Here is a 25,236-nt window from a genome sequence, read left to right as displayed (position 1 = left end):
ACATTGACTGCTTTCCTAGTGGGGCCTAGCAGAATGACAAAGACTCCCCCGCCTAGGAGTTGGTCTGGACCAGGTCGGGGGGGAAAGTGTCCACATACCAAGCCCCAAGTGTAGCTACTGTGCCCTGAGCCTCCCTTCCCTCTCCAATGCCCAACCCAAGGCCCCTAGTGACCCCCTGGCTTTGGCCAGAGCTGCACGCCCCGCTGATGCGCATGTGTGTTGAGATGTTGGCACCCACTTCTCTGTGTTAAACTGCTCTCTGGTTTGCCACAGGCGGCAACGCAGCCTCCAACAATGACCCTGAAATGGACGGGGAGGATGGGGTTTCCTTCATCAGTCCACTGGGCATCTTGTACACCCCGGCTTTGAAAGGTACTCCTCTGCCAGGTAGCAGAACAAACCTCCTTAAGCTAAAACCTCAGGGCTGCTCACACCTGTCCAGAATACAAAGGCATAATTATGGGTCCCTTGTGGGCAGGTCTTCCAATGGCTTACCTCACCCAGTTTTCCGTAAGTCAGTTCATGTGGTTTAATACTGACATGGAGGTGGGATACTGACTGCCAAGAAGGCTCGTCCTAGAAAATGGCACAGTCATAGCTGGCATGCCTGAACCAGCCAACTGAAGGGTCACTCAAGGGTACATTTTGTGTGTACTCTCCAAGGTACACACAAAATGCAGACCTCGGTGGGCACCCCACATCCTCTGTCCAGGCTCCTCACCAGAGGCTCCAGTGGCAGTGGGACCTAGGAACAAGAACCAGAGAAACCATAGGCACCAGCTGGAGAGAGAGCACAGTCATTCTGCCGGGCCCCACTAGGCTGAGAACGAGGTGCAAGGCGGTCTTCACAGGCTCCACCCCAGACTTACCCTCCCTCCTTGTCAACAGTGATGGAGGGCCACGGGGAAGTGAACATTAAGCATTACCTAAACTGCAGTCACTGTGAGGTAGACGAATGTCACATGGACCCCGAGAGCCACAAGGTCATCTGCTTCTGTGACCATGGGACGGTGTTAGCTGAAGACGGTGTCTCCTGCATTGGTAAGGGGATGGGGGCAGGGACGGCCCAGAGCCTGAGCTTTGGCCCATGGCTACAGCTGGTTTCTGGGGTTCCACGACACCTTGGATTCAAGTTTTTTGTAAACTTCCTGTCCCTCTCCCACCTGCCACAGCACAGATGCTCTGACCACTAGTGTATGGATGGTGGGCCACAGCTCCTGAAGGGGCCTGAAAATTCCCCCTGTCCTGTCTCTAACCCAGGGCAGGAGCCCTCTGGCATCCCCACCAAGAGGCCATCCCATGTCCACTTGAACACCATCGGTGACAGGGACCTCACTGCCCGCAGGGCGCTCTGTCCCTTTCCTCTCGTAGGTGCCCTTGTTCATGACAGCCTTTGAAGTGCAGTTTGCAGACGGTGCCTCCCTCCTCCTTTACATTTTCTCACGTGAAATAACCCCCGTTTGTTCTGAGCGGTTCACACAAGATACATTTTGTTTGTCCTCCCCACCCCACTGTCCCTCTTCTGCATGTGTCCCAGTTGTCAGGGCCCTTTTGAAATGTAGTGTCCATAGCCGGGTGTTGTGGCGGGCGCCTATAGTCCCAGCTACTCGGGAGGCTGAGGCAAGAGAATCGCTTAAGCCCAGGAGTTGAAGGTTGCTGTGAGCTGTGTGAGGCCACGGCACTCTACCGAGGGCCATAAAGTGAGACTCTGTCTCTACAAAAAAAGAAATGTAGTGTCCAGTACCCAACACAGTGCTTCTGTGTGGACCTGCCCACAGGCCCAGGACACCGTCCCTGCATGCTCCGGGCACAGTGCCCTGGGCCACAGGGAAGCAGCAGCCTCAGAGGGGGTAAAAGGTGTCACACACCCCTGTCCAGCGATACCAAGTGCTGAACCATGTGAGGCCCCAAATCTCTTTGTGTCTGCTTTCCCACCTTCTCCCTAGAGGAGGACAGTTGACATTCGGGACTAACACCCAGAATTGTGTATTCAACCCTGTTAAACCTTCCCTCCCTCCACCCAAAAGCTGCTGTTGAAAGCCTGTAAAACTTGGATGAGTCTGTGTCCTGCCCATGGTCCCCTGAAAAGGCAGGGATGACAAAGCGCCCCGAGAGAGGAAGGAACAGCAGGCTTTTGTCCCAGCTGGGGAGGTTATTTCTGACTAGGGCCAGCTCAGAAGAGAAGCTGCGTGGTTGTCAGTGCCCGTGGGGACCTGTCTTCCAGTGTCACCTACCCCAGAGCCCCACCTGCCGCTCTCCCTGGTCCTCTCCGTCGTGACCTCTGCCCTTGTGGCTGCCCTGGTCCTTGCCTTCTCCGGCATCATGATCGGTGAGTACACCAGACCCCCGGGGCTCCCACAGGGCAAGAAGGCCGGTCTGAGGAGTGTCTCAGGCTGTGCTGTGGATACCAAGTTGTCGCTCTGTCCTAAGGGTCCCTGGAATTGGGTGGGGTGGTGATTAGGGTGGGACACAGCCAGATAGAAACTCCCAACCCTCCCCCCAGCAAAGCAGCTGCTGTCCCCTAGAGGAAGCCCCAATTCTGGACTTCGGCCCCTTGTGTTTTCCTGGCTGCTGAGGATGGGAAGGACTCTGCAGTAGTCAACACAGTGGCTAAAGCTCACACCTGCCTTCAGACTTCACACCCGCCCTCATGCGGGTTTGTGGGCACAGCTCCTGGTTCACTCCCTATGCAATGCTCAAGTCCCCATCTTCTCCAGATGTCCCTTTTCTAGGCAGAGAGGATGAAAAGCTGGTTTCTGGGTGTTTCCATTCAGCCCGTGAGCCAAAGTGACTTGACCCACAGGTTACAAAGGGCTCGGCATAGTCCAGCCTTGCTCCTATTGCTGGCCCTTTAGATGCCCAGAACGGATGGGCAGTGGCAAGAAAAGGGGAAAGGGCAGGTCCCCTTGGAGCCCTTGCAGGCCAGCGCTGGTAGAGGAGGGGGGACCCGCAGGTGGCAGGAGAGGGCAGCATGTGTGTGTCCCTGTACATGACATCCTTACCATGAACAGGACTGTAGGCGCAAACGCTTGTTTCGTGCTTACTACATGCCTGGCAATTTACACATCTCAGTTTATTAAATGTCCAAGTAACCTTGTGATCATCAGGCTGACACATTTCACAGAGGGGGGAGGGGGAGGACAGTGGCTGACTTACTTGCACCATCCAGAAGTGACAAGGCTTCACACAGCACCCACCCAAAAGGCAAATTTTTTTTTTTTTTTTTTTGAGACAGAGTCTCACTCTGTTCCCCTGGGTAGAGTGCCATGGTATCCTAGCTCACAGCAACCTCAAACTCTTGGGCTTGAGCAATCCTTTTGCCTCAGCCTCCCAAGTAGCTGGGACTACAGGCTTGCGCCACTACACCTGACTCACAAATGGCAATTTCCTTGGCCTCCCATGAAGCTGGCCTTACAGACATCCTCCCGTGAAGGAGTAACTTGAGAATGGTGACCCACACTGGTAAAGCGCTTCAAGATTTTTCAAAACCATTTTATGTTGGTGAACTCATTTCATTATGACAACCCTGGCAGGTGGGGAAAGAGGGCTTAGGGAATCAGGACAGGGGTTACCACGCCCATCTACAGAGAAGGAAACTGAGGTCCCAAGTGGTCAGGCGACCCGGTCAGCATCACTGACACAAGTCCTGAGATACCAACTTAGAGATTTTTCTCCTATTTGGCAGTTCTCCAACCACAGAAAATGATCAACCAGGACCTCATTGCTGCATTTGTATTGAGGCTGCCGTACTCAGTGACTGAGCATTGCAGAAATACTAAGACAGGCTGGTTCCTGGGAGACATGGGGCTCCTCTGAGAGGAATTGGCCAACTTTAGCTCAGAACTTCCCAAGGGTGCTGCAGAGCCTTCCCTAGGCTGCATGGCATCTAGGGAGCTGCTACCCAACCTTCCCTCCCTCCTTCCTTCACAGAGGGTCAGGCCTATGACACAGTTTGATGGTTCCCCAGCCTCTCCTGGCTCCCTCCACATTTTCTCTCCCAAGAATTCCACTAATAAAATCCTGGCATGTCTAATCCCATCTTGAGTCTGATTCTGGAAGGCCTCAAACTAACGTGACTGCCCTTTTTGATACAATGAAATCTTTTCCTTTTATAATCTTAAGCTTTAGGTTCACTTTAAATGATATTTCAATTAAAAATACACTTTCACATCTATACTCATGGGCTAGTGTTACTAAGTACAATGGAAAGGTTTAGAGCTCAGGGGAGGAGATGGAGAATGGGGATCCAGGGAGGCTTCCGGGTGGAGGTGGTCTATGCTGGCCTTCTAGGGCCAGACCACATGGTCCAGCCACAGCGCAGCTGCCCACCTGTGTGCAGTGTACCGCCGGAAGCACCAGGAGCTGCAGGCCATGCAGATGGAGCTACAGAGCCCTGAGTACAAGCTGAGCAAGCTACGCACATCGACCATCATGACCGACTACAACCCCAACTACTGCTTCGCCGGCAAGACCTCGTCCATCAGTGACCTCAAGGAGGTGCCACGGAAAAACATCGCTCTCCTTCGGTGAGGGCCTTGCTACTGTCCTAGATGTCCATGGAGTTTACACAAAGCAAGGAAAACACCAAGAACCAGAGCTCTCCAAAAAATCCAATAGGGGGTCCCCCCTCAAGCCATCCAGCCCACTCCCTTCAGGAGGGGCAAAGTACCCTCCTCTGAGCACCCAGGGCAGCCTGGCATCCCTCATCACTCACCACCAACACCCCACAGCAAGTGTCTGCCAGTGCTCTGTCCCTCCGCAAGGAGTGGGCGCCTCCCGGGGCACACCTCTGTGTCCCTGACACATATCATAGTCAATAGCTGTCGATTGAATGAATAAACATTTGACCATTGTCATAAATCCCTGGTTGAAACCTCTCTTACCAGTTTTCAGACAAAGCATGGAGGCCGGGGATTGCATTGCAAAGCAGACAAAGGCTGTTACTCCTGCCTCTTGTCTTTGTCCACCAAATGTGACCCCTGGCTCAGGGGCACAGGTGGCCTCTTTACAGTGGCCTGTTTCACTCTGCCCGTCTTTTCTTCTTTGCACAGGGGTCTGGGCCATGGCGCATTTGGAGAGGTGTATGAAGGCCAGGTATCTGGAATGCCCAATGACCCAAGCCCCCTGCAAGTGGCTGTAAAGGTAGGAGGCAGCTCCCTCTAAGCCTGACCTGGGCCTGCGGCCCCTGTGGGCTGCAGCTCTCAGCTCACAGCCTTCCTCCCTCCCCACTCTCCCCTTCTGTGCCCAGACACTGCCAGAGGTGTGCTCAGAACAGGACGAGCTGGATTTCCTCATGGAAGCCCTGATCATCAGGTAAAGCCACAGGGACACACACACCCCACCGCCACAACCGACAGGGAGACAACTTCTCTAACAGACAGATGTCTCCAAGGAAAATGGCACTGGCCCCTGCATGTCCCTGCCTCCCCCATAGGAGGCTCCTGAACACTCTTGACACTTTTACCAGAGAGGAATAATTCATGACCGTTGTCTCAGAAAAAAACCCTTGTGATAATTCTACTGTGTCACTGCCTACGACAATGTCCCTGTGGTCATTCATCAGTTCTGGTCCCCTCACTTTTGCTTAAAAAGTTAAGCATGCTAGTTTTTGACAGTTTTCTTAAGAAATAGAGCATGCTGGTTTCCGCCAGTCCTAGCTTGCAGATCTAGTGGGGACTGCACCCCCCATGTGAGGCCACCCATCCCTGGGTCCATGTTGGCAGGGCTGAGTCTCAGCTGGCCTGCACCCTTTAACTTGTGTGTCTGGATTGAAGTGGGAAACTCAGAGCCTGAGGCTCCTGAGGGCATCTGCTCTGACAGCAGATCCTCTTAAGGAGGGGCAGTTGTCTGACCTTGAGATCTGGGTAGGGGATCGAGGGAGGTCATGGCCCCTGGTTGCCTTAGGAAGTCTCTGCGCATCCTGACAGGCTGACAGGTGGGGGCAGCCTAGAGTGTCCTCTTGGTGGAATAGGCACGAGTGACCTGCCTGTGGGGTCTAAAGCCACAGGAGAATGTATGGTGGGGTCAATGCATTGCTTTAAAAATAACGTTTATTGACTGAGAACAGTGGCTCTTGCCTATAATCCCAACAGTTTGGGAGGGATTTTAAATTTCCGGATTTTTAAATTTGCAGTCCCCACTAGATCTGCAAGCTAGGACTGGCGGAAATAAAAAATCCGGAAATTTAAAATCCGGATAATATTTTAAATATTAAAAACTTCAATATTTAAATTAACAAGCTGAATCCATTTTAAAATATAGGTGGGAGGATTACTTGAGGTCAAGAGTTTGAAAGCAGCCTATGTAATAAATATATAGCAAGACCCCCATCTCCACAAAACAAAACAAAAATTAATTAGCTGGGAATGACAGCACATATCTGTAGTCCTACCTGCTCAGGAGGCTGAGGCAGAGGGACCACTCAGCCCAGGAATCTGAGGTTGCAGTGAGCTACAATCATCTGAGGTTGCAGTGAGCTACAATCACACCACTGTACTCCAGCCTGGGTGACAGAGCAGACCCTGTCTCAAAAAAATAAAAATTAAAAAATTAAAAATGTTCATTTTCTGATTATACAGGTAATACATGATAATTAAATAAGACTTGGCAAGTGTGAGATTTTATAGAAGAAAACTCAAGTCACTCAATCTCACTACTGGATAACAACTAATTATTAACTCGCGCGCGCACCTGTGTGTGTGTGTGTGTGTGTGTGTGCACGCACACCTGGAGTTTCCTGGCCTGCTGCCCTGTGGACCCTAATGGGATCACGTTAACAATAAAACCCAAATCTCAGGGCCTCTTGCCCCAACTTACTCCCTCCCCTGGGGAATCCACAGGAGACTGCAGGAACCATGAAGCCACCTGTCCTCCTGGCTCTTTCCCACACACTGTCACCAGCATGGCTTACGCTGTCCCTCCCGAGGCCTTCCTGGAGTGCTCAGCCCTGAATTCTGTTGCCCAGTCCATGTGTCCATGTCTCTCCTGTCCCCACACGCACTCTCCCACCCCAGCGCCTGTGCCAGGTTCTTCCACCTGCTTGGCAGGGAAATTCTGCACAGAGTCCTCCTGGGACCCGCACACCTACTTACAGAATGGCATTTACAGAGTGCATTTACAGGTTGTGGCTGCTGAAAATGTAACTTTGTATCCTGCTTCCCCCTCTTAAGATTTGCCCAGACTCAGCTCTGTTAACTTGGTTGCATCCTCCTCTGCTCCGCAGCAAATTCAATCACCAGAACATCGTGCGCTGCATCGGGGTGAGCCTGCAGGCCCTGCCCCGGTTCATCCTGCTTGAGCTCATGGCGGGCGGAGACCTCAAGTCCTTCCTGCGAGAGACCCGCCCGCGCCCGGTGAGTGGGACAGTCTTTGCCCCAGAGGTTGTGCCTAGGGAAGGAAGGAGCAAGACCGGGCAGCCTGGGGAGCAGCATTCTCAGCAGGACCAAGGGAGGCGGCCCTAGGGCTTGGCTATAGCGGACTGACTGGGACAGAATGGACAGGGTAGATGACAGCTGAGCCCCAGCCCCAAAGAGCTTGTGCAAGGTCCATGCAATCTGCTCTGTGTTGCAACCAGCTGTGTTGCTAACTCAGCAAACTGACCTGGAGCAGGTCGCTCCTCAGCCACTTACTCTGAACCCATTATCCTCGTGTCTTAAACAGGGACAGTAGCACCTGGGCATTCTGACCTTTATAAAAGTAAAATGCTGAAATATTAGGAAAGGTGCTGCCCACATGTTCTGGTTGGGGTATAAAGCCTGGGTGAAGAAAGCTAGGCTGGACCCAGGAAGCCTGAGTTCCATCCCCTGCTTGGCTATATGGTTTAGGGCAGTCACCCCCTTAACCTCAGAATCTGCACAAGTGAGAGAAACAGATCTCAAAGGTGGTTCTGCATCATAAAGCAGCTGCTGGGCAACCCCTGCCTGCCTCTGCAGTCCAGCTGGTGCTGCTCAGGACTGGATCTACGGCTATGCAGGACCCAGATTTAGGATCCAGGCTTTCTCCAGGAGCTGCTGGACTGCCGGGGACCTCGGGGCCACAGGGAAGAGATTTACACGTGACAGCGGTGGCACCTTCCTGCCTCCGGGAAAGCAGAGAGAGACTCGCTGCCACTTGCTACAGAAAGCCCAGCCTGATCACACCACCCACAGGGACTTGGAGTGGGGGCAGAAACCCAGAAAGGTCACGGCTGATCCAATCTCCACCCTTAGTCAGGTCAATGTAAAATACCTTTGCCTTATGAGCCCTCATATTGTTTCTACAAGGCCCTGGCTGACCCATTTGACATCTAAGAAGAATCCTGTCTTACCCTTTGAAAAGATGAGTGTGTGCCTGTGCACACCTGCAAGGAGGTGGGGGGGAGACTAACGCCATCTCATCCGAACCCTCACTCCACATATCACCCTCCCCAGAGCTCACATTGCTCAGTACCACCCTATGAAGCAGACAGGGCAGATCTCACGCCCCCCCACCCCCATTCTATGGCTGAGAAAACTGTAGTCCAGAAAGGTCATGCCACTTGGCAAGTAAATGGAAGAGCCAGTTCTAGAGGACAGCACTCAGGCCTACTGACTTAGTGCCCTCTCCAGCCCACTATTTGCTCAGTGGTCCTCTCTGGGAAGCTGTGAAGTGTGGAGGTGGTTGGGTCCTTGAGAGCCAATACCGCCTGGTCTCCAAGTGTCTCTGCCAGGAGCCAGGCATCAGCTTCACTGGTTTGCCCACCACCACCGTCCCTCAGGAGGGCAGAGTCTTTAGACCTTGTGCCCTGAGATTCTTAGCAGCGCTGCTGGTAGAGGTCAAACAGCGCACACATGGCATCACACTTTGGAAAGAGGTATGGCTCTGGTTTTCCCACTGGCTCTTCCTGACACTTAAGGAAGAAAGTACTGTGTGTGCAGAGGACAGAGCCTCCCACAAAGGAAGCCTGGAAACCCATCACTTGGAAAGTTCAAAGACTTTACAGGTGGGAAGGGTAGGAGGAAGGAGCAGGGCCTCTCCTCCCTTTGATGATGAAAGATGATTTAAACATCAGTGCAAGGAACAAAGCACGCAAGGAAATGGTTGTATTTCTTATTACCTCCCACCACCAGGGCACCGTCCTCAGGAGGGTCAGAGCAGTTCTGATCTCTGCCAGCAGGCGCTGCCCAAGGAGCACCCACAACAGGGAGGGCACCTGCCCTCAGGAGAGCCACTTCTCAGGCTCAGGATTCCGCCCACCAAATACGCCCTTCCAATTGTTGACCGTGCTTTTCCTTGGCATGGCTCTCCCTGCCAACCAGGCACCAAGGCTTCCTGACCGTCATCCAGGTAGCCGCCCCATGATGCTTCTCAGCTCCCCACACTCCACCCATTCCAGCCGAGCTGGGACGTCCTTTCTGAGATGCCCAGCACCAACTGTGGCCCTCCAGAGCAACCCCATACTGGTGTGTTTGTGCCAACAGTCTCCCTGGGGGGATTAGAGGATGTGCTGGGCTTCCCGCATGAATTCTCAGGGCCACAAAATTCATCTTAGTAAGATGAGGATTTGGTAAACTGTGAGAAAGATGTGATTTCAAGTGGACAGAGGAGACTAAGACCATCAAATCCTACATAGAATAAAGAAAGAATTCACCAAGGGACACCAGGGAGGGAAAAATAGGTACACTAAAGAGGGAGCGGGCCCAGATGCCTCCAGGTCAAATGTCTCAATTCCACCTGAGTCACAGGTTCCAATCCCCCTGAGATTTTCAGGGGTCCCCTGATGACCTACCGTGTACAGGCACTAGACTGGGGGTGCACCATCAGGCAAGGCATCTGTCCTCCCTTCCCACCAGCCGGAGGCCCCGCCGTTCCCCAGGCCTCACATCAGCATCAAACCCTCTCAGAGGTGGTACAAAGGGCTCTGCCTCAGGTTACAAGTGCACAGACATGAAGTCAATGCAGGGACAGGAGGGCGCCCCTGGAAGCCATGTCTGTCACACAAACAGGTACAGATGAAAACATTACTTGATCCAGGACCCCCACCTCTTCAAAAACAAAGGTCCCATTTTAATGTTGAAAAAATTTTGCAGACCCAATGTTTATTCAGCATATGTTTATGGAGGGCTTACTACATGCCAAGTGTAGGTGATCCCTGTCTCTAGTATCCATTGATTCAGTCAGTAATGCCAAGAGCCATGAGGAAGTCAGTAATCTATACAGGTATAGCAGGCGTCCTCCAACTTTTTAAACAGGGGGCCAATTCACTGTCCCTCAGACCGTTGGAGGGCCAGACTATAGTTTAAAAAAAAAAACTATGAACAAATTCCTATGCACACTGCACATATCTTATTTTGAAGTGAAAAAACAAAACGGGAAGAAATACAATCACACCGCCTCATGTGGCCCGCGGGCCGCAGTTTGAGGCCCTCTGGTAGGGCTTTAATCACAATAGTGTCTATGACTAGTTGGGACACCGTAATCCCTCCAGCTAATGGTTCTATAGAAGATGTTGGATGTACAGGTGGCATTCTGGATCCTAGAGGTCCTCAGGGGTGAGAACCTCTGATTTGGATTCATGATCAGGTTTGCATCTTTGGCTGTGACTTTTATAATAGCAGTGTGGCTCCAAAAGCAAAAGGGGGCATCCGGTGCAAAGGAACAGCTGAAGGTGCAAGAAATATGATGCCCAGAAGCATTCACTTCTAAACATTCACTTCTTTTCAAAGTGGGTTTTTGCTGCTTTTTTATATTTTGTTCTCTATCTGCATTCTGTGCTTTTTCCTTACATCCCTCCTTCTCACCGGTGCATGCATCAATATTAACACATATCCTATTCTGTTTTCATGTGGTAGAACAATTCCTGTCCTTTCTTCCAGCTACTTACCCCTTTGACTGCGGAGCACTCAGAAATGAAACATGCCTACAGGTGTCCTTGGCACCAGCCAAGCATCTTGTTTGAACACCTATAGGCGTTGTTCGCTGTCAAAAGGTTAAGAAAAGGAGAGCTATTGATATTATTATCTTTTTTTTCAGTATATATTCTTTAGGAATAGCTCCTCAGAAGTTATGAGAACAAAGTCATTTATGTTTCCTCACCTGTAAAAGTGGAATACTGGCCTAACAGTGTCCCTGAAAGGAACATCAGTGCCCAGGAACTCTGGGCTCAAACAACTTGCAGCGCCACTGCGGGCTGCCCCTCAGCCCACACCGGCGCGCAGAGAGACTGGGAGCACGCGGGCAGGGAGAGAGCTACTTGGCCCAGGGATTTCCACGCCGGTCTGACCTGTCAGTTGCATCCCGCAAACCCTCAGCACATGCTCATAACCACGACTGTATGAAAAATGCCTGGTTGCCAGGAAAGTGCCATCCAGTGGCAGGTCAGGGATGAAAACTCCATTCCCTCTCCATCTCTGCCCGGGATGGATACAATGTCACTGGGTACACTGTCCATTTCACCACAACCGTCCACACCTCCTTCCACCCACGCACACACCCCACATCACACACCACACACACACACACAACATGCACCACACACACCAGACATAAACACACAACACACACATCATATCACACACGTACCACACACATCACAAACACACACATCACACATCACATCACACACAACACACAACACACACACATCACACACATACCACACACGTCGCATCACACACATACACACAACACACACACATCACACATGCACCACACACATACACACAACATGCACCACACACACCAGACCCAAACACACAACACACAACACACACATATCACATCACACACATACCACACACAACACACACACACCACACACACACAACATGCACCACACACACCAGACACAAACATACAACACACACATCACATCACACACATACCACACACATCACAAACACACACATCACACATCACATCACACACAACACACAACACACACACACACATCACACACATACCACACACGTCGCATCACACACATACACACATCACACATGCACCACACACATACACACAACATGCAACACACACACCAGACCCAAACACACAACACACACCACACACACATCACATCACACACATACCACACACAACACACACACACCACACACACACAACATGCACCACACACACCAGACACAAACATACAACACACACATCACATCACACACATACCACACACATCACAAACACACACATCACACATCAATCACACACACACACATCACAAACACACACATCACACACATACCACACACACACATCACACATCACATCACACACATACACACAACACACACAACACACATCACACATGCACCACACACACATATACACACATATACATACCACACACATCACACACACACCACACACACACACACACACACACCATGTAGCTCCAGGCTCCTGGGCAGTGAGACACCCATAGTCCTCACATCCCGAGTGCTGGGCCTTATAAGACACAAAGAGCCTGGCAGGAAGATAATCTTCCTCAAGGCTCCATCTACCACCGTCTGGACCCGGCCCTCCTTGGGTAGAAACAGAAAGCATTTTCCTGAAGAGAGAAAAAATATTTCTAATACAATAGCAAAATGGATGAGTATTTTCCTCAGAAACACAGCTCTTCTTTCTCCCAGGAGATGGGGCTGTCTCTCCCACTTTGGACCCTAGCAAGGCCTCTGGAGAAATCAAACACAGGGGCCGTGGGGGTCTCCCAGGCCATGACCCTATGGAGACTAGCAGGTGCCTTTGGGAAGCCTTTCCTCTGGGCCCCTTTGTGTGGGTCCTCCTAACAAGCCAGTGCAGCCGACGGCATCACACCACTTCCACAGATGAAACTGGCTAAGAGAGAGGCTGAGCCATTAGCCCAGGTCACATGGCCAGGGAGGGACAAGCAGGGTGAAGCCCACTGGACTCATGGTGAAGTATGCTGTCTCCATCCCCACGTGCCATTGCCAGCATCCACAGGAGCACTGGGCTCTGTGTTCATGTGTCCACCGCCCACCCCAGGCACCCTCTCCTAACACACTCAATTTTAACTCCTTGAATCCTGCCACACACACATCCCCAACTCAGATCCTTAAAGCTCAGGTCTGGGCAGCTTAGGCTCTACCCTTAATAGCTGTGTGAACTGTGGGGAGTCACTTAACCTCTCTACACACTCAGCCATGTCCTCTTTCATGTGGATATCCCCTTTTCCCCAGCCACCTTACAGCCTGCTGCACCATCGCGGATCATGTGCGCAGCCTTGCTCTACTAATCATAAGGCATTGACAGGGTACTTCACACTCCACTGTCTCCCCCAGATCTGGAGCACAGCCCTGAGAAGCAAGGTTCCCCTCTGCCTCCTCGAGACCCACACCCATTGCTCCAAGGAGTTCTGGGAGACCCAGATGCATAGCAGAGACAACCCTAGCAGGCTAAGCCTCCCCCCAGACCCTGGCTACATTGCAGGCTGGGGGACCCCCCTGTGGGCCCTTCAGGACTAAATAGCCCAGGCTTCTCTCTGCCCTTGAGGATACAATGAGACAGGGTAAAGGGTCTGAGTTTCTCAGAAGGAAGAGCAAAACCCAAGAGCATGGGTTTCTTGTAGGGACTTTGCCCATGAGCTCAAGAGTCAACAGCCTACACACCTGTCTTCAGGTCTAAACGATCGGCCCCAGCCCAGGAGGGGATTGGCTGCCCACTGTGCTTTCTTGGGAAGGTATCAGAATCTTGCCCCTCTAGGTAAATTGTAGCCCTGAGCTATAATCAACCCACCCAGTACTCACTGAACACCCAGACTGTGCCCAGCATGGCACTGGACTCCGTGGGAAAGTGAGATCTCTGACTCTGGGACTGCAGACTTGACTTGGGGACACTGAAATGAACACGGAACACCACCACAGTGACAAGGACACTGCACGCGGATGAGCTGCTGCACACTCAGGGACTTTGGAATTAAAGAGGGGCCAAGCTGGGATGTCACCTTCATAAAAGGCTTCACGGTCCAAGAAGCCAAGACAGGATGTGCCCCAGAGCTGGCAGCGACATCTCCTTTTGCACGAAAGAGACTTCTCGCAGAAAAGCCTGAGATGGCTCTTAATTTCCCAACATTCCCCATTCCCAGAGCTTTTCTTTCTCAATCCACTTTAGTGCTTCTTGAAGAAATATTTTAAAAATTAAGAAACATTTTTGGAAAAATTTGAACATTTTCCCCCTTGATTTCCTCACAGGCTTGTTTATAGTATGGGGTAGTCTCATGTTGAAAATTGGGGTAGGATGTGGTGCAGAGTAAGTTAAGAGGAAAGGACATCCGCCCCTCGTGGGTTCCAGGCTCTGGCTGCACATCCGCTCTACCCTGGGAAGCCCGACCTTACGAATGCTGCACCCACCCAGAGGAATCCTGGTCTGGGGCGGGGGGGGTCGGTCCCGGGCTTCAGGTGTTTCTAATGCACAATTGGGCTGAGACCCCTTGAGAGCACTTGAAGCCAGTGTTTCCGATCTTCCCCCCCACCCCCCACCGTGAGCTTCTGCTCAATAGACACTTCTGTCTCCCCACAGAGTCAGCCCTCCTCCCTGGCCATGCTGGACCTTCTGCACGTGGCTCGGGACATTGCCTGCGGCTGTCAGTATTTAGAGGAAAACCACTTCATCCACCGGTGAGTCAGAGAGACCTAGCCTTCCCCTGCCATCTGTGTGCTTCCTGCACATCTCAAGGCCCCACCTTCCCCCTTCAGAGTGGAATACCAAGTCTCTCTCCAGAGTCCGTTGGAATCACTCAGCTCTGTTTGTTTTTGAGGTGGTAACGTGCTCGATCCGGGCTTCACTGGCCACATTGGTAAAATGGATGTTGTAAAATACCCAGGCCAGTACTGGAGGGCTGTAAATTACTCTTAACCTCCTGTGAGGTCTCCTGCCTGTATGTTGAATTTTCAAGTCCTATTATCACTTTAAGGTCCCCCTCCATCTAGAAAATTGGGCTCCTTCAGGGAAGTTAAAAGAATTACATTTTTGTCAATACGTAACCAGAAGGCAAGGACTCAGTTTTATTCACACTTGAGTCCCTGGCATAGAGTGGGAGCACAATAAATGTTGTTGATTATGTTAATATTTTCTAAAATACTCCGAAGTGAAGGTGTAATGACTATTTTCTTTAGAGCTTTACTTCATTTCTTTGACTATAATAACCCTTATGTGTCAATGCTGTTTGGACTGTCCACACTCGATACTGCAAACGTCACAGGTCACACATTTCTTTCCTGGTGAGTGTTGGTGACTTTCTCAGCTGACAGCTTGATTCTGAAATCCGAAAAGCAAAACAGATTGTTAGGCTCTTTGCAAAGCCCTTCTGTACTGATTGGCTTCTAGGTTAGTAAATAATGACCTGGTGAACTCACAGTGATTTATTAACCCACGTCTTCAAAGAGTTTGAGGCATATTCATAATATATTTGGGATATGTAAGCACAAAGCAGAAGATTAGAGATGCTGACTGAGCTTAGAAATAGGAAAGTATGTATGTAACAAGCTCTGCTTTCTCCCCACTGAAAACGGGAAACCAAAGACTAGGAAGTGCACTTGCCCAAGTCCCCACAATAAAGTCTCTCTCAATAGCTTATTGCTTTTCAGTTCATCCTCTTGATTCTAAACTTCCAACTTGTGGATCACCCTGCTTGATAGAAATAAAGAAGCAAAAGAGGAGTTGGGTCCAGCTTCAAAGACTGGGTCATTCCTATTCTTGTCCTTTTCACTGGACCCAGAACTTCCCATAAATCTCGCCTCTGAGCCTTGCCATTGCTCAGCTGAGACAAGGTTGTGCTCTTATCATCCGTGGTGAGAGCCAGCGTCCCATCTTTGGTCCATGTCCTTGAAGTCTGGACACCTCTGGACTTCACTTTTCATTGAGATCTTTTCTGCTTTTTGTCTCCACCTCATGCTGATCGCCGCAGCACACAGACTCTCTGACTGAGGGATCATATCCACCTTTCCTCTGAGCTTCTGAAATCTGCTTTGCTAGAGTCACAGTACGTTATGACTGTAGTCAGTGTTCTGTTGTTACAGGTGACAACAGGATGGCAGTCTCTCAAGGGTCCTGTCACTTCCTTATCTGTACATAGTACCAAAGGTCAGAATTAGCTCCCAGAGTAACAGTCTGTTGATCTTTTATCTTTTTTAAGAAATTAAATTGTTGAAGACCAAATGAAGAATGTTTCAGACGATCTGTTTTACACAAAAGGAAACATCTGGCAGAAATTCTCCATCTCAATCAAAGCTTGTCCTCTGGCATACTTTGAATCTTCTCAGACGCCTATGGTGCACACCCACGACAGAATCACCTTTAATGCTCTCTGCCCCGACCCCACCATGTCTGTCCTCGTGTTCACAGGATTCCACACACATGCAGTTCCTGAATTCAGAGTGCAACTCCTTCATCAGATCCACGGGCTCCCACTTTTTTATTAAATCTCTTTCCTTGGGACATAGTTTATTGTCGCTTCAAAAATGAGGTGTCATTTTATCAACTCTTTGTGTGTTCTATGATATTATATTTACTTTCTTGCCCTTAAATTCAAGATCACTTTTTAAAACAATCATTCCGTACTATCAGCATAAAAACCTTTCTGGAGCCATAAATATTGTTCCAGGTCTACTTTGCCATATTTCTCTTGAGAATTAATGGCTGTATATCCAACTATTTTTCTTCTTTTTGATGTCATGTGTGTTCTGACTTTATGGTTTTATGGAGCCATTTCCCACCACCCCTAAAAATTCAACTTAAACCTTCTGGTTCAGGTCAATGGCATTAACAATATCCATTTTTTTTCTTCCCAGGGACATTGCTGCCAGGAACTGCCTCTTGACCTGTCCTGGCCCTGGAAGAGTGGCCAAGATTGGAGACTTTGGAATGGCCCGAGATATCTACAGGTGAGGAAAGACTGGCAGGCCTGTGTCCTCCCGCTCACACCTCACTACCAACAATGGGATGCAGCTGCTTGTACCTTCCAACACCTTCTGGTACCTTGTCAACTCGCCACCCCAGAGTTCATGAATCTCCTTTTCAGTATGTGGGAAACTGTGATGAGTGCCCACACCTGAAGTTCTAAATCTAGAATCAGGCTGCCTGATAATTGCCACCAAGTTCTTGCTTAGGTTGTCTTCCTGGTTCCAACTCTCTAATCCTGCCATGTTTTGAGACACAGAATAACTCAGATACTTGACAAGGAAAAAACTTTAAAGTGAATTTTATTTAACTTCCTCAATCCCTCTTCCCAATACTCAGGAATTCTAGGTGGCCATAGCACCTGTCACCCCAGACACCAGCACCCACAACTAACAGGGTGCTGGGCCCAGCTTATGGTTGTTTCACTCCTACCAGGAGACTGGAAGTGTAGTTCAGAACTTTCAGGTACTTAGCTCAGCTTCATTTTATTTTACCCTGTCATATTCTCAATGCTACATTTAAAAAGTAATAATTTTTTTCAATTTTAAAAACTAGTACTACTATTATCGAACTTTAGCTCACTCTTCCCAACTCCTGAATCCTTTTTTCCCCCTAATTATTAACAACACTGACTTGCTACACAAGCTGAACCAGTCACTAAATACCCCTTCCCTAACTCACAGGTAGAGTGAGGAGGGATGTTATCCAGAGCTTTAACTCTTTGGAAAATAAAGGCGATTGATCCAGACAGTCCTGAAGGCCTTGGTGGGAACTGGTAACTCTCCCTCTCCCGAGGGTCAGCATCCCATCAGCAGGGGGAGCAGCGTGTGGAAGGCTGAGTTAGCACAGCCCTCTCTGGAGCCACCCGCCACACTGCTGTCCATCAGTGAGAGCAGGTTCCACTTTCCCGTCTCTGCTCCCTGGAGTCTCAGCACTCCTTCCCCTCCTTTCTCAGAATCCCCCAGGACTACCTCCTGTTCCAAATATAAACACCGCAGCCGGACCCAACCAGCTCTCTTGTTAACTGCCTTCACTTCCAACAGGCTTCAGTTCTAACAGCCCCCTACTCTAGGCTTCAGCCACCTTAAGTTACCACATTCCCACAGTTCCCAACCTAACTGCACAACTGTGTGGGTTGGGACTGTTCTTCCGGGAGAGCTTTGTGGCCACTCAGCCCCCCCAGCTTCCCTGCACCGGACCCCTACCTGGAGGACAATGCCTCAGTTCTCTACATGTGCTGCTTGGTCCATGACTATCCCTGCATTATTATATGTGTTGCTCTTACTGCAATTGCATATATATCCATTTTTCTCACTAACCAGTATCCTTGGGAGAGAGACCATGCCTTATTTATGTCCTCAGCAAGCACATGGCAGAGTACTTGATACATACTAAACCTTCAGCACATGTTTGTTGAAGTAATTAATGTAAGCAGCTGGCAGGAAGCTGCCTCCCATTACACACCCAGGCAGGAGCACACCAGGCTGGGCATGCGACTGGTTTAAAAGGTAGATGAGTTAATTTATTGGTTTTTTTAGTGAGTTGCATCAATGACATTACTAATAAAAACTAATAAATTAATTCACCTACCTTTTAAGCCAACTTAGCTCCCAGCTCTCTGGTTCTTTTGTCCAGGTATGTGATGGGAGGCAGCTTCTAGACAGCTGTCTAGATTATTCATTGCAGGGCTATATTGAACTAAACGCCATGTGAATGCCACAAAGGATCTAGAAGGAATATGACACAAGCCCTGCTCTTAGCTCTGCCATTGTAGATCTTGCGTTACTGAAGATCATCAGAAACACTCTGTGCTTATAGGATGGGGTAATGTTATTCCTTGTGAGTTATAATAAACAAAGCCCAACAGGGAAATCTAAACATCTGCTAGCAGGTATCCTCATCATTGCATAGATCTTTTCTTCCATGCTCTTGTGGGCTATTTAGTCTCCTATTAAATGACACCACAATTCTTCTTTTTTTTTTTTTTTTTTATTCGGGGCTGGGTTTGAACCCATCACCTCTGGCATATGAGGCCAGTGCCCTAACCCTTTGAGCCACAGGCGCCGCCCAGACACCACAATTCTTAACTAAATGATCTGCGCACCATTGCTCTCCTCCTGAACCACGGAGAACCCCTCCTTAATTTCAATCCTTTAATGGGTAGACTATATTGTTGCCACTTTCTCAAGTTCACCGGCAAGTTCACCGGCAGAGTTGTCACCTAGTGCTATCTTTGGATCCAAGATGGGTTTTCTTCTTGTTCCCCACAGAGCGAGCTACTACCGGAAGGGGGGCTGTGCAATGCTGCCAGTGAAGTGGATGCCCCCAGAGGCCTTCATGGAAGGAATATTCACTTCTAAAACAGACACCTGGTGAGTCTTTCTGCTACCCTCCACCAGGGGTGACTGTGGCCTAAAGGCAGTGCTCTGGGCTCAAGTGATTCCATAATCTCAGCACAGAGACCCTGGGTTAGTAGGGAGGAAGAGAAGAATTAATACATCCCAGGACAGTGGTTCTTGCAACTTGGTGTATATTGGAATCCTCAGAAGGGCTTGATGAAATGCAGATTACTAGACTGCACCCTGGGACTTCACAATTCAGAAGGTCTGGGATTGGGCTGAGAATCTGCATTGCTAACAAGTTTCCAAGTGATGTTGACATTGCTGGCTGGGGGATCACATGCTGAGAGCCATGTGTAATTTTAAATGGCAGATTGAATTTATGCTCCCTTGCAAAGCACGCGCGCACACACACACACACACACACACACACGCACGCACACACATGAATAAAGGGAGGCTCTTTAATCACATTAAACCCTACAAAGACGACAATGATGACATTTTGTAAACTGAAAGTTCAGGGACTGGTGGTGCCTTACTGAAGAGACTAGAAAGTCATTCTCTAAATCAACAGTTTGGGTCCAGAAGCGGACTGGTTCCCTCTGCCTGAGAGCCCCAAAAAGGCCCAGGAATGCAGAGTAAGGGTGCAGCAAACAGGAAAATGAGAGAGGTCCATTTAAGAAGCTGCCTCCCACCCCTTGAGGCTTGCTGACCATCTTCTACACCAACACAAGATTCAAGTTCCCTCTCTGGAGAGATTCCACTGGTCTCTCTCTGTCTTGGGGCCTCAGATCTCACCACGGGTGAGGTGCTCTACCATCAACAGGAATATTTTCTTCAAAGCCTGCACATGTGAGGGTATATGGCAGCCTTTGTCCCCTCAGCACCAAGCACATGGCAGCCAGGCAGAGCAAAGAGAAAACTCCAGAAACAGCACAAACAATGGGGCCACCTAGTACAGCAGGCGGGGTAATGCCCACCCAAAGTGTCGGGGACTAATCCCAGAACCCTGGAATTGTTACCTTACTAGAAGAAAGGGTTTTGCAGAGGGTCTGAGGGTGGCATAGTCATCCTGGATTATCTGGGTGATCCTTAAATGCCACCACACAGAAGAGGAGGAGACAGTGTGGCCAGCAGCAGAGACAGGATGATGGCAGCCCCAGGTCAAGGAGCTGCAGCAGCCACCAGCAAGTGGACGTAGCCAGACACAGACCCTGCCCCCAGGCCCAGAGGCAGCACAGCCCTGCTGACTCCCTGACTTCTGCCCAGTGCTATCAGCTCTCAGTGTCCGACTTTCAGGACTGCGAGAGAATGAACTGGCATGGCTTTAAGCCACCAACTGTGTGGTGATTTTTCACAGCAGTCCCTGAAGACTAACATGCCCAGTGAAACAGCCAAGCAGGTGCCCAGCAGCTAATGAGCGTTACTCACCTAGAACTTTCCAGTGGACCAGGTGCACTGACTTACACTTGTAATCCTACCAGTGTGATAGGTCAAGGTGGGTGGATCGCTGGAGCTCAGGAGTTTGAGACCACCCTGAACAAAAGCAAGACCCCATCTCTACTAAAAACAGAAAAACTCTTTGGGGGCAAGACACAATTGCAAGAGGGACTTTGCCTAACAAGTGCAATCAGTGAAACCTGGTTTAATGTACCCTCAATGAATCCCCAACAATAAAAAAATAAATAAAAAAACAGAAAAACTCAGGCATGGTGGCAGGCACCTGTAGTCCCAGCTACTTGGGAGGCTGAGGCAGGAGCATCACTTGAGCCCAAGAGTTTGAAGTTGCTGGGAGCTATGACACCATGGCACTCTACCGAGGGCAACAAAATGAGATTCTTGTCTCAAAAAAAGAACTTTCCAACAGCTTCTTAATTCTTCATGTCCCGGAATTAAAATATGGACAGACAGCCAAGAATCAACATGTGAGGAAAGATTCTAATCTGAGGAAAACGAACTTTTAAAAAGGAATTGGGAGAAGAAAAATGTAGAAAACTGAAGAAAACTTTTTTTAAAAACTATCATATCCTCAGGAAGATAAGAAAACATACTGCAACCATAAACAGAGCATAAAAGGTTACTTAAAAACAGAGGGAAATACTCACGGAAACAGAAATATGATAGTAACACTAAGGATACTTGAAGCCCATGTGGGCTACAGGTAGCATCACCCTTCCAAAGGGCCCAGGGGCAGAGGGAGAGGGAAAGAGAAACCTCACAGTGGGGAGACCTCACAGCCTCAGCCAGGAGAGGTCAATGTCAACAGGGCTAAGTCATGCTGACAGTGTGCACCCTTGGTCTGGTGTGATGAAAATGGCACTTGACCTCTGTGCTCTTCCTCCTCAAGCCTCATGACCCCATCTAATCATGAAAAAAGCCCAGACAAATCCCAGTTGAGGGATGTTTTATAAAATCTCTGACCAGGGCTCGGCACCTGAAGCTCAAGTGGCTAAGGTGCCAGCCACATACACCAGAGCTGGCAGGTTCGAATCCAGTCTGGGGCCTGCCAAATAACAATGACAACCACAACCAAAAAAATAGCTGGGCGCTGTGGCGGGCGCCTGTAGTCCCAGCTACTTGGGAGGCTGAGGCAAGAGAATCATTTAAGCCTAGGAGTTGGAGGTTGCTGTGAGCTGTGACACCACTGCACTCTACCCAGGGCAACAGCTTGAGGCTCTGTCTCAAAAAAAAAAAAAAAAAGAAAGGAAAAAAAATCTCTGACCAGTACCCCTCAAACCTGTCAAAGTCATAAAGAACAAGGAATGTCTGAAAAGTTTCCACTAAAGGCTCACCACTAAAGGGAGCTAAGGAAACATGACAACTAAACATAACATAATTCTGGAAGAGAAAAAGGAGATTCAGTAAAAACTAAGGAAATCTGACTAGAGTATGAGTTTTAGTCAAAAATGCCTTAATCATGGTTCATTCATTGTAACAAATGTATCATACTAATGTTCCCATGTAATGGGGAACTCACTCTATTTACAATGTCTTCAAACTTTGAACTGTTCTAAAAATATATCGTTTATTTTCTACAAAAATATAACAGAACTGTAAACATAACAAAGTTTGGAATATGGAGCTAAATAATTCTAGATAGTAAAATAACTATAGAGAGATGGGATACATACAAAGAAAAGATAAGAAAATTAAGAGGATCGGACCAATAGATGCAAATAGCTAACAAAATAGGATTACCAGAAAGATCAAAGAAATAACTCAGGACTTCCCAGGACAGGAGGTAAATTTCCAGAAAGAAGCAATCCCCAAGTGCCAAGCACCATGGATAAAAAGAGCCCCACCAGAGCATATCATCATGAGATTTCAGAGCAATGGTGATAAGGATTATGGAAGCTCCCAAAGGAAAAAATATAATAATTAAAAGTGAAAGAAAAGTGGCCAAAAAACAGAGAATCCAAAAGGCATCAAATATCTTATCAGCGGGATAGGAAACACAGGAAGACAATGAATGAACATTCTCCACGTTCTAAAAGCCTGACGTTGAGATAATGTTATAAGACAGCACAGCCACAGCGGCTCACAACCCCTTTCTGACTCTTGTTGGATAAGGAGTCTTTGTTGTTTGCAAGCCAGCAAGATTTGGCTTACCTAGCCCGGGGGTTCTCCAAGTGTGGTCCATAGATGAGCAGCATCCGCCTGGGAACTGGGTGGAAAGGCAAATTCTCAGCCCCCACCTCCAGGCCTAATGAAACAGAAACGCTCGCGGTTGGGCCCAGCAGTCTGTGCTTTAATTTAACAAGCCAGCCAGATGATTCTGATGTGCACCAAAGTGAGAGCACCAGCACCCTACCTATCCAGAGACAGAATACTTTAAGTAATTAAGTGATTGCCCTGAATGCGTGCATATTGTGTGACCCAAAATTCTATTTTAAGTGTCTACATTAAAGAGAGGTTACCACAAATAGACTTGGGCAAGGATGTTCATCAGCAACATTGTTTATAGCACAGAAAAAGCAAAAACAACCTAACTATCCCTCAAGTAGGGGATGGAAAAACAAACAGTGGAAAAATAAACTTATGTGTAGGAAACCCATTCAGCAGGGTCAAGGAAAAGCTACAGAAATCAACATGGATAAATCTCAAAACAATGTTTAGTGGGGGGGAAGCAAGCTGCAAAAAGGAGTAGGATATCATTTATGTATAATTTTACAAAACAAAAAATGAGTCTGTAATATAAAGTCTTTATTGTTTGTGCTTTTACACATTGCTTTAAAGTGTGATAACATACAGGGAAGGATCCATTCCAACTTCAGTGGAGGGGAGGGAGAGAGGAAGGAGGGCTGGGAGGGACTTACCGGTCTATGTTTTATTTCTTCAAAAAGAAAGGGAGAACTGACACACACAAAAGACAAAATATTAACACTCAGACACATATGGATATCTATTACGATTACTTTTACTCCATGTTTAGACTGTTTCAGAAACAAGGTGCTTAAGCAAATCAATTATGTGACTTCAGATTACTGATAAGTGCCAAGACACCAAAGCTGAAGCAGAAGCTGTTCCAGCAAAGGTAGTGGGGGAAGGCTCCCTGGAGGAGGTGACTCCAATACTTGAAAGACCAGCACAGCATGGGAGGATCTGGGCACATAGAGCCTGAGACTGGAACAAGCCTGGCTTGTTGAGGATTGGTGAGGAGTGAAAACAAGTCTTCAGGCCCGAGCTGAGGGAGCCAGTGGTGGTTGGGGTGGAAGCATCTGGCCTGGTGAGGGCGAGGAGGGCCTTAGGACTCACATGAGGGAATGTGGATTTTGTGCTAACACAGTGGGTGCCAGGGAAGGATGCGAAGCAGGCAGATGATGTGATCTTTGTTTTATTAAAATCCTCTGGCTGCTGATAGAAATAGACTAAAGGTGGGTAAGTGAAGGTGAGAGGGGCGTGGCTTGGCGGTGGCAGCAGAGGCAAGCAAAGTGGTCAGAGTCAAGGTCTACCCGGAAAGCAGAGTCACAGGACCGCTGGCTGCTGGCTGGGGAGGGCGTGGGCAGGTGTGCGAGAAGGTAGAATCAAAGGAGACTCCCAAATTGGGGGCTTGAGCAAATGGGGGAGTGGAGGTGCCACTGAGCTGAAAAAAAGAAAAGGAGATGGTTTGGATGCAGAGAGAGGTCTGCCTGGACAATGTTAAGTTTGAGCTGCCTGTTAAAACAGGCCAGTGGTGATGATGAGTGGGCATCCAATACGTGAACCTGAACCTCAGGGAATTGCCAAAGACCATGGAACCAACCTGCTGGCTGGTCATTTAAGGATAGTACAGTAATTTCTGGCTCCCATTTTTCCTAAGATCACACCCTACCATCACCCTCTACTATGCCTAGAGACAATCTCCTACCTTCAGGTTATAATTAAAGGAAATTAAAACTTAGCTTTTAAAGATGGATACAGCACAGTTCATGATCTTAAAAGTGTTTTCATCATTGATTCAAATATTTAAAATAGTTTAATCAGTAATAACTTGTGCTATTGCTATAATTTCAAACAGAGCAAGTCTAATACCTAGAGAGAAAGAGTGCCTTTTTTTAGTATTCATTTGTATTTACTCTTGAATGCATTGATGTAAAGCTTTGTGCCTTGTTCCTATTGAGGGCAGGCTTATGGGTGATTAAATAACCATCTAGCATGCAACATATGGATTTTCCTTATCTGTAGAGTTTCTAGATTAAATTCAAATGGCCACTTAAAGCTGAATTTCATATGTATAGCAAATAGATTTTTAGTTTAAGTATGGCCCATACAATATTTGGGATACCCTTCACTTAAAAAAGCATTTGTTATTTACCTAGAATTCAAATGTAATTGGATGTCATGTATTGTTATTTGCAAATATGACAACTCTACTTACTTGGAATTATCATAGTTCTATAACCAATATTACTTCTTGTTCCTGTAACGCTAAACTAAGTAAATAAGTGGTCACTTGCAATCTACATTCTAGTTCTCTCAAAGGATATATGATGTATATTTATCTATTGACAAGCAGAAAACATTCAGCTGT

The 25,236-nt window shown here is 48.5% G+C and overlaps 1 protein-coding gene across 1 annotated transcript in view; it reads left to right on the top strand.

Annotated features, from left to right (window-relative positions):
* Positions 1–274: 274 nt before the first annotated feature.
* The window catches only part of LOC128584640 (ALK tyrosine kinase receptor), a 39,646-nt gene continuing 14,684 nt past the window's right edge, over positions 275–25,236 (top strand). Inside the window, exons 1-10 of the mRNA XM_053589709.1 lie at positions 275–372; positions 889–1,041; positions 2,225–2,329; positions 4,340–4,526; positions 5,052–5,142; positions 5,249–5,313; positions 7,223–7,352; positions 14,506–14,603; positions 16,776–16,868; positions 19,155–19,256. Coding sequence (XP_053445684.1) covers positions 306–372; positions 889–1,041; positions 2,225–2,329; positions 4,340–4,526; positions 5,052–5,142; positions 5,249–5,313; positions 7,223–7,352; positions 14,506–14,603; positions 16,776–16,868; positions 19,155–19,256 — 1,091 coding nt within the window. The 5' untranslated portion in view covers positions 275–305. The remainder of the gene's footprint in view (positions 373–888; positions 1,042–2,224; positions 2,330–4,339; positions 4,527–5,051; positions 5,143–5,248; positions 5,314–7,222; positions 7,353–14,505; positions 14,604–16,775; positions 16,869–19,154; positions 19,257–25,236) is intronic.

The sequence above is a fragment of the Nycticebus coucang genome, chromosome 4 (assembly GCF_027406575.1).
Source record: "Nycticebus coucang isolate mNycCou1 chromosome 4, mNycCou1.pri, whole genome shotgun sequence".
NCBI classification, from domain to species: Eukaryota; Metazoa; Chordata; class Mammalia; order Primates; family Lorisidae; genus Nycticebus; species Nycticebus coucang.
Note: the sequence above shows the minus strand (reverse complement) of the source record. Positions and strands in the feature narration are given on the sequence as shown.